Source organism: Aegilops tauschii, chromosome 7, assembly GCF_002575655.3.
Source record: "Aegilops tauschii subsp. strangulata cultivar AL8/78 chromosome 7, Aet v6.0, whole genome shotgun sequence".
Lineage (NCBI taxonomy): Eukaryota > Viridiplantae > Streptophyta > Magnoliopsida > Poales > Poaceae > Aegilops > Aegilops tauschii.
The window spans coordinates 240032123-240043028 of NC_053041.3; the positions used below are offsets into that span (position 1 = coordinate 240032123).

Consider the following 10906-nt stretch of genomic DNA (forward strand, 5'->3'; position numbering starts at 1 on the left):
ACCGTCCTATAGTCCTTTTTGTTGTTGAGCAAAACCGTTAAATAGTCATTCTGCCAATTGTACGCACGTTGAACGCACAAACAAACATGCGATGCATTTGGGATTCGGCCCATGCGCACCACGAGAGCGAGAGACGACAAAAGAAGTCACAGGGCCTGGTTCGCTCGCGCATAATAAGGCCTCTTTCGGCCCGTGCCGGGCAGGACCATCCCGGATCGTCTCGTGACGAGCAAAAGAGAGAGATTTGCCTAAAAAAACGCGCGCGCGAGAGAGAGAGAGGGGTGCACACACTAGCTGCCTGGCTAGGCTTAGGCACCACTAGAAGCCACAAATGGCCCAACCAGCAAGTGCGATAAGCTGTAGGTGAACCCAAGTCAAAAGTCAAAACTCCCCTCGTAGAAGACGCTCCCCTGCAGCCGTGACTGAAACTATCTGGCTTTTCCCTGAGAGCGGCGATGGTACGCACGAGCTCGCCTGCTCCTGGTACGTGTGCCAATCGAACATCGACGCGTTCGAGACCATATTAAATGTGATCGTATATGTACCCATCGTATACGGCCAGGACAACGGCGGCGGGCGGTGACGGAGCCATGCGAAATAACGACTGGAGTGGTCCTATCCCGTCGGTACATAATTCTCGGGTCGGTACATCGTGGTGGACGTCGAACCCGGGACGTCATGGAAACGGCGCTTCCGAAGGGGATAAGTGTAGGGTTTCCCTGTGGGTCGACAGGGGAGGAAAAATAAATCTGTCCATTCGAGCGCCGCACGAGGCTAGAAGCTTACAGCTATGGCGATGGCGGACGCTGCAGGCGACGGATTCGAGTTCCTATCAGATCCAATCGACAGGTATTTTTTTTGTTCCCCTCGTTATTTGTTTCTCAGTATTATCCTCTCCAATTAGAAGGCCATCTTATCAGTGGTCTCGCTTGTTTTACATAGATTCCCATTGCCGGATCTCGCCGCCGCCGAATTCTTTCTGCGCGGCGAAGCAAATCAATCTCTTGGGTGCGCCGTCGCTCAATCTAGCAATGGTGCTGTTTGGGATGGCGCAGTGATAGCACAAGAAGAATTTGAGAGCGGCTCCAAAAGGATCGCAACATCGAATTCAGAGCGTTGGACAGCAAGGGCGATGGACAAGCGGCTGACTCAGCCAACAGGTATGCATATGGGGCGCTGTATTTCGACGTGAAGCACATACTAATTTTGAATTTTGGGCGTGATTTTAGCAGTTTGAAATATAGCAAACTTGTTCATTATCCCAGTAAATATTCCATTAACATGTAAATGCATGAACTGTAACTTCTCCATTGTAGGACTCTGTCTATATCGAAGTGAAAACTGTCTGTCATCATGTACATTATTCTGAATAATGCATTCCCAAATTTTGGTTACCAAATTGCTGTCGCTATATATAGAGGGTCACCTTATATTCCTACTGTTTTGCCTGACATAGGTTTCGCTTGCCGGACCTCACCACCAGTAAATCATTGCTGGATGGCGAAGCAATGCAAACTTTGGTATGCGCAGACGCTGAATCCAGCATTGGTGATGTGGGTGATGGTGAGGCAACAATACAAGGAGATGTCAATAGCACCTGCAGTGGGATGGCCCTGTCCATGCCAACCTCAGAACAATCGACAGGCAAAGACAATCCTCAAGCACCTAGCTGGATCAAGAGGTACACAAATATGGATGTGTGTTTCTATTCCAAATATATGACAATTCTGACTGGGCTGTATACTTGTATTCCTCCTAATCATAATTAGAAGCGCCGATTCCCCTCTAAAAATACAAGTGTAATTAGAGTGTTGGTACCTTTTAGTTGGTGATTATACGCTATTCAAAACTGTTTATGAAATTACATGCCTGCATAATGGGACATGCACCTGTTGAACGTCCACCATGTGCTGGCAGGATCAGTGCCCTCGAAAAAACATTGCAAAGATATGCAGAGAAGAAGACTGACACAGTCGTGGTTCCAGCAACAGGTATCAACTTTGATTCACTTGGAGAAGCGTATGATTGCTACAATCTCTATTCCTAGGAGATTGGATTTGGAATAAGGTATGGCAAGAGCCGGCTTAATGTCGAAAGAACAAAATGCATGCAGGAGATAGTCTATGGCTGCACTGTAAGTGATGTTTCCAGTTCAGTGTAGTATAAAATGCTCATGTATTTGTGATGCCATATAGACTAAGTTTGCAAGAAAATACAAAACTGATGTAATGGAGTTGCTTGTGCCTCTCGCAGGGAATCCCGAAAAGCAGGACATGCCGATGCAGATGCCCTGCAATGATACGTTTGCTTCAATCAGATGACAGTGGGTGGTACATAAGTGAGTACAGACCAGAACACAATCATGCACCAACAGAAAAATGTGACAAAACGATGTACTGGCCCTCACACAGACATATCGATGTATACACAAGGGATGTTGTTAAACAACTCCGTGAGAAAAATATTAGCATTGGCAAGGTCTACAATATAATTGGTAGTTTCTTCGGTTCAATGACAAATGTACCTATCAGCAAAAGGGCACTGAGAGGACTCTGTAGTAAGATCAGTCGAGAGCAAGCAGACGAAGATTTAAAGAAAACCATGGATGTTTTTGCCGAATTGGGAGCAAAAGACTCTGGTCTCTGCTACCGAGTGCAGCCTGATGAGGAGAGCCGTATATGGAATTTGATATGGTTAACTGAAGCAAGGAGGGCACAGTACGATTATTTTGGAGATGCAATAACATTTGACCCAACATACCGCACAAACCTATATGATATGCCATTTGGGCTGTTTGTAGGCGTCAATAATCACTTCCAGAGTGTGATCTTTGGCGGCGTGCTAGTCAGAGATGAAACAGTTGACACTTTCAAGTGGGTATTCAGTGAATTCATTCGCATGATGGGGGGAAAACATCTGCAAACAATACTCACAGGTGAATGACCTATTACTGGAGTTTCTTTTCATTGCATAACGCAAGAAAAACAACAAACAAAATCGGTGATAACCAAGGATGACATATTTTTGCTGCTGTAGTAGTCTTGGAATCCTCTTTTTTTGTCATATAACTCTGCCAAATGCTACTGACATAAAGATGTGTCCTTGTGAATGTGTGGAGATCAATGCAGAGCGATGGAGTTAGCAATTGAGAAAGTGCTGCCAGACACCACTCACCGCTGGTGCAAATGGCACGTCCTGAAAAAGGCAAAAGAATATCTTGGTCCACATTACACAAAGCACATCAAATTCAGGGCAGAATTCCACAAAATAATCCATCACATGCTTACGGTTGATGAGTTCGAGACTGCATGGAAGCAAGTGACAGAGGCGCACGGTTTGCAAAAACATGCTTACCTCATTGGCATCTATGAAACTAGAATGAAATGGGCAAAACCATATTTCAATGGAAAGTTCTGTGCAAAGATGACAAGCACACAACGCAGCGAGAGTGCCAATCATATGCTCAAATGCTATGTTCCAGCAAGCTGCCCCATGCATCTATTTGTTCGACAATACATGAGACTTCTTTTCGATAGAGGGGCAAACGAGAACTATGAGGAGAGACGCACAAAGATAGTAAGTTGCTGACTCTATCCTCACTAATGCATTGTCTATATCTGCAGGTAGCCCCAGTATTGAAAATGAATACACCACTGGAGATGCACGCTAGCGACATCTACACCCGAACCATGGCTGAAAAATTTGGCGAAGTTATATATGAAGCGGGGCAGTACAAAGTTGAGGAAATCACTAAAGGGAAAACCTATTTCGCGAAACGATACCATCCAGAGAAACATGCCAAATGGTGCAGGGTTTTGTACAAAGTGGAAGTTGTTGACGAAGGAACTGAGCTGATATGCGAATGTGGCAATTTTGAACACACATGCTTGCTCTGTTGTCACGCTGTTAAGGTAACTAAACATCCTTTCCTATTGATAACACTGTGCCTCTTCCATTCCGAGAAATATCACAATTAAGAATGCCCACGATTCCTGTTGCAGGTCCTTCGATTTCCTTGGCATAGACCATATACCAGCAAAGCATATGCTGAAGCAGTGGACGAAGGACGCAAGAGATTTGCTGCCAGCCCACCTGTCGCATCTTCAGAAGGATAGCATTTCTGTGAATTCAATAACATACAGGCACTGAAATCTGTACACACATGCACTTGAGGTAGTCAGGCTGGGAGATGCAAATCCAGAAGCATGAGTGTGCAATGGACATCCTGAAGGGAGCAGTGGATAAGCTGACACCACTAGCTGCTGTGCAGGATGGAATGGGGCCGGAAGACAAAGAACCCATTGCAGCAATTGCACCCTTGAGCGGACGCTGAAGGGAGTGCAGTGGGGAACTTCGAAGGACTAAGTCCTCCAAAACGAAAACGAAAAGCCGGTCGACCAACCACAAGCAGGGACAAGACTCCATATGATGTTCGGGGTGCAAAAAGCAAGAAATACAAGCGGCCAGCAAATGCACAAGATGCAGAGAGATGTGCTACCAGCAAGCGCACTCGCTTCTGTAGTATATGCCGGGAGCCAGGGCACAAGAGCAGCACATGCCCACTGCGAGGAGATCTTCGTCGAAAGGAAAGGAAAGAGGCAAAATGCTCAAACTGTGGTGTCGGTGGACACAGGTGAAACACATGCAACAAGCCGAAAGTTGTTGTGCACGTGATCGAGAAAATAGCTTTGGAAACGAATTTACCTTAGTTTGTGTTTCTGCAAACTCTGTTCTTGAGGGCTCTGCAGCCAATACTTAGGAATCTGTGTAATAAAAACCATCTACCGTGCTATGTGTTGTACTTGGCACTATTGTCGTTTTAAGGACTGAATCATTTTCACCTCTCTACATGGTTCTTAATTTTCACCATTTTGTATTTTAGATTCTACTTTGTTTATCAGCAAAAATAGATTGCCTTCAAAAATGGTTTCAGTGCGTTCATCAGGAAACAGAGTAAGTTGGAATTGTACAGTTGGGCCGTAGCGGCATTACCTCATCGTGGTGCATCCAACTGACATGTGGCAACGCCAGCGTGTTGTGTGCCATGGGCGGGAGTCCATGCATTTCGAATTTCAAACTGCTTGAGCTCCCTCCTCATCTGTGCTGTAGCCACGGGGCTGTACTTAAACGACGAGATGCAGCTCTTCCGGGCAGACCGCACTCATCTGCGCTCTACGTGATACCAGAGGGAGAGAAAGGTGTCTGTGTGCGTGTGCGAGCGGAGATGTCTGAAGCTGCTTCAGCTGGGGGCTCTGTTAGTCATATCGCCTCCGGTTCTAGCTCGATTGAGCTTGCAGGCAGCAATGAGCAGAACCCGCACCATCAGTTCTGAAGATCTGAAGATCATCTCGGTGCGCGCAGTGAACCATCGGATGGGCCTGTCATGCAGGGGTTGTCTATGATTGGGGAAAGATGTTATCACTGGTGTTCATCTCCTTGCCAATCTAAAACACAAAAACTTCATATCGATATGATTCTCACTCTTGCATGCAGGCTTCAGTTTACGGAAGGGCTGACGGTGCATCAATGGGCGTTGAAGAAATCGAAGATGAGCCTGAAGTTGAATCCCGTTTTTCAGCCGTGGAGGAGGTCGGCAACTATTATCCAGAAGAACTGAGCTGCGCCGGCGGTGACAACTGGTCTGAGGCAGGCAGCTACTGTGAGTCGACAACTAGGGGTCCTGATGGATGCAGCACCACCATCACCACTGATATCCGCCCAGCAAAGCGAGCAAAGCTTGAAGACTGATGTCTTCATGACAATCCTAGGACTGCTACGTCATCCGACAGCGATTAAGCTAAGTAAGCTGTGTGAGATAAGACAAGAGGCGTAGTTGGTTGCCACGAGAGATTAGAAGTAGGTTTGTGTTTGTAAGACTGTAAATTATATTATACTTCCTCCGTCCGGAAATACTTGTCATCAAAATGGATAAAAAAAGATGTATCTAGAACTAAAATACATCTAGATACATCCTCTTTTATTCATTTTGATGACAAGTATTTCCGGACGGTGGGAGTATATCGTCGTGTGCGAGTGTTTGCCGCGTTTAGGACTGTACCTTCTTCTTATAGATAAATAAATAAAACTCCGGTCTGACCCGCCGGTTGTGATGTTGGTACAGGACGAGAACGGGCGTCATCGACACACTAGCGTCGCCGCCGTATCCCACTGAACGGCGTCTCTAGCCGTCACGTACACGCCTTAAATACGCTCGCGTCCGTGTACATGCACACGCCATGCGCCACGCATCCCGAAACGAACCAATGCACTGCGATACCGTGAGCAGGCGTGCTCGTCCGCGCCAACAAATTTTCGGCATTTCCCTTTCCTATTCAACAAAAAAAAGCACTCCGATGCTTAGGAAAAGCTGCAGGTTTAGAACCACCCCAGCCATTCTCAGTTGTCAGCACCAAGAAAAAGAAAACACCCATCCATTTTCTCCAACACAACAGGTTTTTACCGAACGGCCTAGATGTCGGGCAACTGATCAAGGTCCCAACAATGCGGGGAGTAACCACCACTATTGGGTGGCATTGGCCATGGACCTGGCTAGCTAGCCAGCCAAGGTGAATCATGAGAGGATTGCCCCCATTTGACTGTTTCTGGGGGAGCCAGCGGAAGGAGACACCCTACCAATACCAAGAACTCGGCCTCTGCATCCCTTTCAGCTTGGGATCTGCTCCTAACTCCAAAGGCAATGAGTACCCCTACAACTTAACTACCACTACTGGTACAAGGACCACTACGTCCGTCTACTACTGGTGGCGTGCACACCCGCGCGGCGCGCCCACCGGACCGCTTGCTGGGCCTCCCCGGCCGGCAGACAAGTCTAACGGCCTCCGACCACCGATTCTTCCTACAGCTCTGCTTGGCCCAGCTGCCTGTTCTCTCAGCAAGATCTGCATAGTAGCATGGTCGAAGGCTTTAGACCCCGGCTGCTTCAGCTTTAATTAATAACCATGAAAAAAAAGGTTTGGTTTGGTTTGGTTTGGTCTCTGGAGCACATGATTATCATTAGCTGGTCGTAGTCCTTAATTCAGCTTTGCAATAGGTAAGCATGATTATTAGTTAGTTCTATAGATGACATATTGGTTGTTTGGTCCCGCTGAAAGGCAAATCAATGGCGAGAATGACATGACTAGGGTTCTACAAAGACACACTACTAATCAGCTTTTCACGCCATTGGAAAAAAAAAAGAGCATCCGGATTATCAACTCCACAATACATCTCGCATGTTGGTAGGATCCACCAGACCAGAGGTGATGTGCAAGGCTGGTACAAAGACGTTTACGTCCGTCCAGAGATCACAAATCGCAATGAATAGCGGGCAATCATGGCTTGCGCCAATAACAGAAGAGGAAAAGATCTCCAGATGCGGCAGAGGCGGAGAGACATGGCACCTATCGGTCACGAGGTGATCATCATGAGTCCTGGAAAAGTCGAACCGGATGGATAATCTCTCAACTTGCGGCCGCCTCCCGGCTCCCGCTTCAAATTTGAGCCGTTCCACCAGCGCCATAAGGTCTCATCCACCATTTCTGGCTCCCGTTTTCTCCCGAGGAACCGGGACGACGACCCCCCTCCAGTCCGATCTCCCATGGATAAGACGGCCGGCATCGGCGTAGCTGGCCGTGGCCACCACAGCCACACTTTGTCTGGCCCATGGCATCGCAAGAAACCAATACTCCCTCCATCCCAAAAAACATGTTGCGGGCGTAGTTCACCGGTAATTTTACAAAAAAAACCTCATGGTTTCAAAAGCGTTTCAAACAAGTCCTCCGCCCCGTCTTCTTCCTCTGCCCGTCGCCTGCGCGTCGCCGGGGGCTGGCGCCGCCCAGCTGCGTGATTCGCCAGGGGCCGGCGAGCCCAGCTGAGCTCCTCCTCCGTCGCCAAGTACCTGCTCTCGCCGCCTTCGCCAATTACCTCCTCTGCCGCCGCAGCCCAAACCTGCGCCGCCGTGGTCTCCTCCCGCTGCCTGCGGGCTCGCCGGAATCTCCTGCCACGTCTTCCTCGAGGCCGCGCGCTTCCCTCCTGGAGCCCCCGCGCATCCTCCTGGAGCCCCCGCGTGCGTCCTCCCTCGTGCTCCCGCGTATCCTCCTGGAGCTCCCGCGCGTGCGCCGCCGCGATCCCCTACTGGCATCGCCGGAGCTTGCCTCGACAATCTGGTGGACCAGGAGCTCGCCGGTGGAGATCTGCCTGTGCTGCTGCTGCTGCTCCCTCTCCCCTGCTCGTGCTGCTCCTCCTCCTCTGACCCTGCCCGTGCTGCTTCTCCTCTTCTGATCCTGCCCGTGCTGCTATTGCTGCTACTCCTCTGCACTCTGTAGAAGGTACAGTGCTTATTCATCAGAGTACTGTTGATTTACTGTTACTGATCAGAAAATTAAAGAGAGCATGATTAATTCAGAGATCAGATGATGCCAATTCAGAGTGAAACTGTAAAATTCAGAGGATGCAAATTGTTGTAGCACTAGCAGCATTCATAAAACAGTCAAGGTTAAAACTTTGTAGCACTAGCAAATTCAAATGATGCCAATTCAGGTTTGTAGCACTAGCAGCATTCATAAATCAGTCCAGGTTAAAACTTTGTAGCACTAGCAAATTCAGATGATGTCAATTCAGGTACAGAAATTTTTATCCTCAGTATTTTTGGTAATTTCAGTTAACTGAATATTTCTATCCTCAGTATTTGCTTTGCACAAATGAGCTTTAAGTATAATCTATCTATTTTCCTTCTTGATTCAACATATGTAACATTATGCATCCTGATTGTATAAGCAAAATAAACTCCAAATCTGAAGAAAAATGATGTTGTTGATCTTTGAATACTCTTTTTGTGTGTGTATATTCTTGTTATGGTACCATGGTGTACTCATCTTTTGTCATTGATGGCAGGAACACATGAATATGGATTTGAACTTGATGCCTCAAGAGGAAGAACATGAAACCATTGATTTGAACTTGATGCCTCAAGAGGAAGACGATGAAGGTATTAATTTGAATTGGATCCCTGAAAAGGAGGAACCTCAAGTGGCAGAGAATGTGGCTATGGATTTGAACTTGATGCCTCAAGAGGAAGACGATGAAGATATGAATTGGATGCCTCAAGAAGATGAAGGGAAAGAGGATGAAGCTCAAGAGGAAGAGGATGAAGTTATGAATTGGATACTTCAAGAGAAGAGAAGAGAATTGTCAGATAAGGAGAGGCATGGTGTTTACTTTGCCTTGCTGGTAATCGAGCTCAGAGATGGGTCTGTTCAACCAGACGACAAGCTGCTAGTCTCAAACCTGTTGGACATAAGTGTACGATCTGTTGAAAGAATCTGGGAAGAGGCTAAAAAGCAAATTGCCGATGGCAAAGAAGTAGATGTCTCAAGCAAGAAGCCAGGAAGATCAGGCCGAAAGAGAAAGGAGCTGGATCTAGAGAGGACCTCAACAATCCCACTGAATAAAAGAAGAACAATTCGATCTCTGGCACGGTCTCTAGGTGTGGCCCGATCGACCCTACATAAGAGGTTCCAGTTGAATGAGCTCAACCGCATCACAAGCACCGTGAAGCCTCACCTCAAGCTAGAGAACAAGCTTGCGAGATTGAAATTTTGTATGTCCATGGTCGATGACAATTCGATCTCAACTTCTCGGGCTATGTTAAAACCAATGACGAATATGGTTCACATCGATGAGAAGTGGTTCGACATGACGAGAGTGAAGAATAGTTACTATGTACTTCCAGGAGAACCTGAACCGAAGCGCACCGTGTCAAACACTCACAGCATTGGGAAGGTAATGTTCCTAACAGCTGTTGCCAGGCCTCGATATAACAATGAGGGGGAGCTAACATTCGATGGGAAGATCGGCATTTGGGCATTCGTCGAAGAGACTGAGGCGAAGCGGACAAGTCAGAACAGAACAAAGGGAACAAAAGTGTTGACATCAGTGAAAGTAACCAGGCCTGTGTGCAAAGATTATCTAATCAATAAGGTTATCCCGGCAATTCAGGATAAGTGACCTGACGATGATGACGGAGCAACAATATTCATCCAACAGGATAACGCAAAGCCTCATGTCCTTCCCAATGATGTAGCTTTTCGAGAAGCTGTGGAACAAACTGATCTTGACATCCGATTGCTACAACAACCCCCAAATAGCCCTGAGTTAAATTGTTTGGACCACTGCTTCCATAACTCTCTCCAGTCTCTAACCGACTGCAGGTCACCTACAAACATCCAGGAACTGGTACAGGGTGTGGAAGAGGAATTCGAGAACTACGATCCCGACAAGTTGCACAGAAGCTTTATCACATTAGAAGCAGTTATGTTTGAAGTTATGAAAGACAAAGGAGGAAATCAATATAAGTTGCCCCACTTGCACAAGGATCGCGTTCGGAATGCTGGAATGGAAATAACCGGTGTATATTGCGACAGTCGGGTAGTTGTTGATACTAGGGCCCTTATAGAAGAAATGGAAATTGCAATAGGAAAAGAAAATGAAAGGAAAGAATTAGCTAGAGAAGGGGAAAGAAAGAAAATTAAAGGGAAGGGAAGGGAAGAAGTGGCCAGAGAAAGAATGTAGTCAAGAGGGGGCAAAGAGGCCCTTATGTCATGTAGTCAGGTGCTCCTTGTGTATGTCTTGTGTAATCTTGTGTCAAGAGGGGACAAAGATGCCCTTATGTCATGCCCTTGTGTATGCCTTGTCTAATCCTTGTATATAAACTCCTCGTTGGAATTTATTGGAATTTGGGTTATTTGGAATTTGAATTATTTGAATTGATTTGGATTAATTTTAGTTATTTGAATTAATTTAAAATATTTGGATTTATTTGAATAATTTGGATTAAAACTGAATTTGTGCTAACTTACTTTGCAATTTAGGACAATATGGATCTGATCAACAATAGAAAAATAGAACA

The 10906-nt window shown here is 46.6% G+C and overlaps 3 protein-coding genes across 3 annotated transcripts; all 3 read left to right on the forward strand.

Annotated features, from left to right (window-relative positions):
* Positions 1-592: 592 nt before the first annotated feature.
* Positions 593-1737, forward strand: LOC123495040 (uncharacterized). Its single transcript, XM_045231691.2, has 3 exons — positions 593-849; positions 943-1160; positions 1457-1737. The coding sequence occupies exons 1-3, from the start codon at positions 791-793 to the stop codon at positions 1720-1722; spliced, it is 543 nt and encodes a 180-aa protein (XP_045087626.1). The 5' UTR covers positions 593-790; the 3' UTR covers positions 1723-1737.
* A 140-nt stretch (positions 1738-1877) lies between these two features.
* On the forward strand, positions 1878-4294 carry LOC109731956 (protein FAR1-RELATED SEQUENCE 5). Its single transcript, XM_020291137.4, has 4 exons — positions 1878-2134; positions 2254-2935; positions 3119-3911; positions 4002-4294. The coding sequence occupies exons 1-3, from the start codon at positions 2108-2110 to the stop codon at positions 3586-3588; spliced, it is 1179 nt and encodes a 392-aa protein (XP_020146726.1). The 5' UTR covers positions 1878-2107; the 3' UTR covers positions 3589-3911; positions 4002-4294.
* Positions 4295-7633: 3339 nt separating this feature from the next.
* LOC109731957 (uncharacterized) lies at positions 7634-10484 on the forward strand. Its single transcript, XM_020291138.3, has 2 exons — positions 7634-8327; positions 8893-10484. The coding sequence occupies exon 2, from the start codon at positions 8899-8901 to the stop codon at positions 10003-10005; it is 1107 nt and encodes a 368-aa protein (XP_020146727.3). The 5' UTR covers positions 7634-8327; positions 8893-8898; the 3' UTR covers positions 10006-10484.
* Positions 10485-10906: the final 422 nt, after the last annotated feature.